The sequence below is a fragment of the Pisolithus orientalis genome (assembly GCF_024613125.1).
Source record: "Pisolithus orientalis strain OTSU chromosome Unknown F5J12scaffold_511, whole genome shotgun sequence".
Taxonomy (NCBI): Eukaryota; Fungi; Basidiomycota; class Agaricomycetes; order Boletales; family Pisolithaceae; genus Pisolithus; species Pisolithus orientalis.
This window is the reverse complement of record NW_026261292.1, coordinates 1-5170: the sequence shown is the minus strand read 5'-3', so window position 1 is coordinate 5170 and position 5170 is coordinate 1. Positions and strand designations below refer to the sequence as shown.

General features: G+C 19.0%; 1 protein-coding gene across 1 annotated transcript; it reads right to left on the bottom strand.

Annotated features, from left to right (window-relative positions):
* Window positions 1-1333: 1333 nt before the first annotated feature.
* Window positions 1334-4363, bottom strand: F5J12DRAFT_732957 (mitochondrion dnapol; the record flags this gene model as incomplete). Its single annotated transcript, XM_051741977.1, has 1 exon — window positions 1334-4363. One exon carries the CDS (start codon window positions 4361-4363, stop codon window positions 1334-1336), a length of 3030 nt encoding a protein of 1009 aa, XP_051593919.1.
* Window positions 4364-5170: the final 807 nt, after the last annotated feature.

The following is a 5170-nucleotide window of genomic DNA, read 5'->3' as shown; positions in this document are numbered from 1 at the left end:
AAGAATTCTAGTTGGAAAGATGCTCCTGAAGATTTTTATAGTTTTATAGCTTTAAGAGTTAAAGAATATTTAGAATTAGAGTTAAAATCTAATAGAAATTTAAGTACACTTGAAAAAGAAAGTTTTACTAGATTGTGTAACATAGATTTTTCAAATCATAGAAATTTAGTTAAGAAAACTATAATGACAATTCCTTATAATGCTACAAAATATGCTAACATTCAAAATATGAAAGAAGATTTTACTAAGGATAACACAAAAGATGTTTACATATACCATAAAAATAATAATATTATTTTAAAAGACGAAGATTTTAAAAAGCTGTGTCTTACATTGTATATTTGTTTGTATAGAGATTTTCCTAAGTTAGAAGCATTATTATATTATTTTAAATTAATAGCACAAATTTCAAATAAATTAGGTTTAAGTATACCTTGAACATTACCTTCAGGGTTAACTGTCAAACAAAGATTTTATGGAAGTAAAAAAATAAAATTAAAACCATTTATATATACTAAAGATTTATTAAGTTTAAATATGTTCGATAAAAATAGTTTTAATACTCGAAAACAATATAGAGCTTTAATGCCTAATTTAGTACATTCTTTGGATGCTGCTAGTTTAGCTTTACTTATTGATAGATTTTTTAAAGAAGTTGAAAATAAAAACTTTTTTTCAGTTCATGATTGTTTTGCTGTAAGTTGCAATAATGTTAATTTAATAGTACAACTTTTAAAAAATATATATTATAATATATACTGTACAGATCAATTTATTGAAAATTTTGATAAAAATTTTAAACAATCAATTATAAATCAATTTGGTAAAAATTGTTTTATAGAAAATAATAAATATTTGCAAATTATAAATGAAGAAGGAGAAACTATTAAATTAGAATATCCAGATATAAATAAAGTTTTAAATCCTATAAATGTAGAAAATTTAATAGATTCTAGAGTTTTATTTGAAAACTTTAAAAGTTTAGATTATAGTTCGTATATGATTGGTAGTTAAACAAACAAAAAACAAAAATAAATAAAAAACAAAAAATAAAAACAAAATAAATAAAAAACAAAAAAAAAATAAAAACAAAATAAAAAACAAAATAAATAAAAATTTATAAAATAAAAAAGAAAAAAAAAAAAAATAAAATGTTAAATCATTTTTTTTTAGACATGTTATAGAAAAATTTTTAGATTATTCTAATAATATGTCTTTTTTTTTTCAAAAAAAAAAGTCCCTTAACATTTAGTATTATGATTTTACTTTAATACTAAATTAGAAAAGGGACTAAAAAACTTTTAAATTTAAAAAGTTTTTTTTTTCAAGTAAACTAATTATTATAAGGTATAATACCTTTTTCTATATTATTAAATACTAAAGGTTTAGTATCTATCCATAAACCATTTTCATTATAATATTTTTTTCTTTTTAAGTATGCATCATGTTGCAGTAATATTTTTTTATCTTCAATTACAACAGATCCTTTAGATAAATCAGTTATAGATGAAATTTTATTACCGTAAACATTTTTAGATAGAAAATACATAGATTTAAAATCATCTAAACTTAAAGAATCATTTTTAAGACCTTTACATTTTATTATTAATCTATCATCATTTAACACTAAACAATAAGTTTTATTTGAAATAAAATAACCTTCTTTAATTTTATATTCTAATTTAAATTGTCCTAAATCTCCTCCTACTAAATTAGGATTTAAAATTTCTATAGGAATATCTGTTACTAAACTATCAGTATCGGTGTAATAAACATTACCACCTACTTTCAAGATTTCTAAAATAATTTTAATCATAAATATTCTACCATAAGATGTAACTAAAGCAGATACAAGTACAGAAACATCATCAAATATATCTATATTTTTTTCTAAATTAGTAAAATTATTATCACTTAAAACCTTAAGATAGTCTAACCCATGATCTTCACAAATTTTAGGATCAATTAAAGGAACATAGTTAACTAAAAATGAATTCTTAGTTATTTCTTGGAAGGATTTTATTTTTCTAGTGCTTATTAATAAATCCAAATTTTGACTATTTACTATTTTTGTAATAGGTTTAATAATATTTAAACCAAATCTTCCTAATAAATTGTTTAATAAATTTTTATTTATTTTTTTCTTAAATCCTGAAGTTTTAGATTTTAAATTATAAAGATCTGTTATATAATCTGTAAAGAAACTAGGAACTTCTTCAAAATCATATCCTTCTGTGATTGTAACTTCATATCCTAATTCTTTAGCTAATTTTAATTCTGGACTTGGCCAAACACCTTCAAATTCTCCATCAGGGAAAATTAAACCTAATTTAGTTTTAATAGGAAGTAGCCCTATGTAATTATAATTAGTCTTAATTTTAGCTTTGAAAATACCAAATATATTATCTATGATTAATCCTTTGTAGCTAAAACTTTTAATATATTTAGCTTTCACTCCTCCCATATTATTTAAAGCTACTTTAGGATATAAAGAATTTACATCATAATAAAATAAATTTTTACCATAAGGTTTAAAAACCTCAGTTCTACCCCCATAGTAACCTAAATATAAAAAATTAAATAAATTTAAATTATTAATTAAAGGAATTTTAGAATCCTTTAAATAAAATTTTAAAAATTTATTTAAAGCTAATCTTGAAATAGTTAACCCATCTGTCATTTCTAAATTATGTTCAATAAATAAACTAGTTTTAAATTTATCTAAAACTTCTAACAATCCTAAAATATCTGATTTTAAATATTTTAAAGATTCATCTCTTAAAGACCAATTATTTTTAGAATAAAATTTATTATATTCAGATATACTCAGATTATTATAATATTTTATTTCAGGAGTTTCACCAATATAATTTAAATTATTTTCTTTAACAAAAGAATAAGGGAAAGAACCCTTTAAATTATCGACATTAAATTCTTTAGTTAGAGATTCTAAACTATCTGATAATATATTATAAGAATCTAATAAAGTAATTTTTATATATTTATTATTTATTTTTCGTTTTATAATCAATCTTAACATTTTTCCATCTTTATAAGTAGTATTTAATATATAATAGACCTTTTTATAATTTAAATTATATTCTTCTAAAGTTTTATGTATAAAAACTATATCAAATTTACCCATATTATGGATATACCAATAATAATTATGATATTTATTAACTAACATTGAATTAATACAATTTATTATTAATAAATCTGAATTTAAAGAAGGACCTAAATCACTCAAATAGAAAACTTGAACTTTATCTTTTTCTAATAAACTACAAAAACCTATGCAATAAACCTGTCCTAAACCTTGGGAATTTACAAAAGTTTCTACATCTAATACACCTAAATTTGGATTAGTAATAAAATTACTTTTAAATTTAGGTTGTTTAATATAATCTAAATTTAAAGAACGACTAACCTCAACTACTTTATTTTCTTCTATTTTAATAGTAAAATTTTTAATTTTTCTGATAAAAACATTTGAATTTATTTTATAATCTAAAACCTCATATAATAAAATACCTGTATTAAGATCAAATACAAATCTTAATTTAAAACTATCATTTAAACTATTTAAACTTATATCACTTAATAAATTTGATTTTTCGTTTAATTTATTTTTTGTTAAATATGTCATATATTCATATAAATTTATATTTATAATTACTATTTTAGTTTCTTTATTTTTAAACTTCATTGTTTTTATATAAATATTACAATTTTTAATTAAATCCAAATCCATTAAAATATTAGGATATTTCATACCTGTTTTTAAATTATTACTAATTAACAATTTAATATATTTATATTTTAAATCAGTTTCAATTAAGTTACCAAAATAACTATTATCATAAGTTAAAGGTAAATATCTATTACTAAATAATTCTTTATTTTTAACTTCACCTAAAATAGATTTATTTAATTCTTTTTTATTTAAACTAAAAAATTCTAATTTAGTTGAAATATCTAATTCTTTATATGAAATAACAATAGTATCAGGAATTGAATCAATATCATATTTAGCCAAAATATCATCCATTCTTAACATAATAATATTGTATATATCTTTATAAAATTCTAAATCATGAAAATTTTCTATCTTTATACCTATTTGATCACCTGACATTAAATTAATTGTATTACCTTTAAATCCAAATTTTACTAAAATAGAATAACTCCTATTAATATATAAATTTTCCATTATAGAGTTAATAAAACTTTCAATATTTAACTTAAAAAAAGGAAATAATATATGATTAAATACATTATTTTTATCTTTAATTAAAATATATGAACTAAAATTGTCATTTAATAAATTACTTGATTTATTTAAAAAAGAACTAATATTCATATTTCTAAATATAAAATATTTTATTTTTTTATTTGATATTAAGGACTCAAAAAGATATTTATTATATTTTTTAATATTATACAGTTTCATTTCTTATTTTTATTTTCATAATTAAAGAAGATTTTTTTTAGATTAAAACCTTTAAACTACTTAAAAAAAACTAACTTATATTAATAAATTGGATTTAATATAAGTTAGTAAAAAAACTAATTTAATAATTTTATTTGTTTATACTTTAATTTAAGCTATAACTTTATTGTAATTTATACAATAGAATTAAAATTTACTTTTTACCACCATTAGAACTATTTCCACTATTATTTGTACCATTATTACTTGAAGAACCACTATCTGTAGCTTTAGGCTTTGCACTATCACCTATATTTTTAACTATTTTATCAGCAGCATAAGCCCCAACACCAATACCAAAACCATTTGCAAGACCTTGCATAAGTTTTTCACCAACTTTCTTACCACTATAATGTATAAAAATAACCCCACTACTTACCAAAGAACTAAACACAACAAAAATACCTAAATCAATAATATTAGATATGTTATTTACAAAAAACCAAATAACATCCATATCAATATTTAATATATTATATAAAATCATATTTATTTATTAAAAATATTATAAAATAGAAAAGACTATAATATAATAACATATGTAATAATACAATATATATGTATATACTACATATAAATTATTATAAATAAATTAAATTCCGTCTATTTAGAATTTAAAGTAAGGATACAGATCTCCTTCATTAAGGTAAGTTAAAAAAAAAAATAATGAAAGTGGGA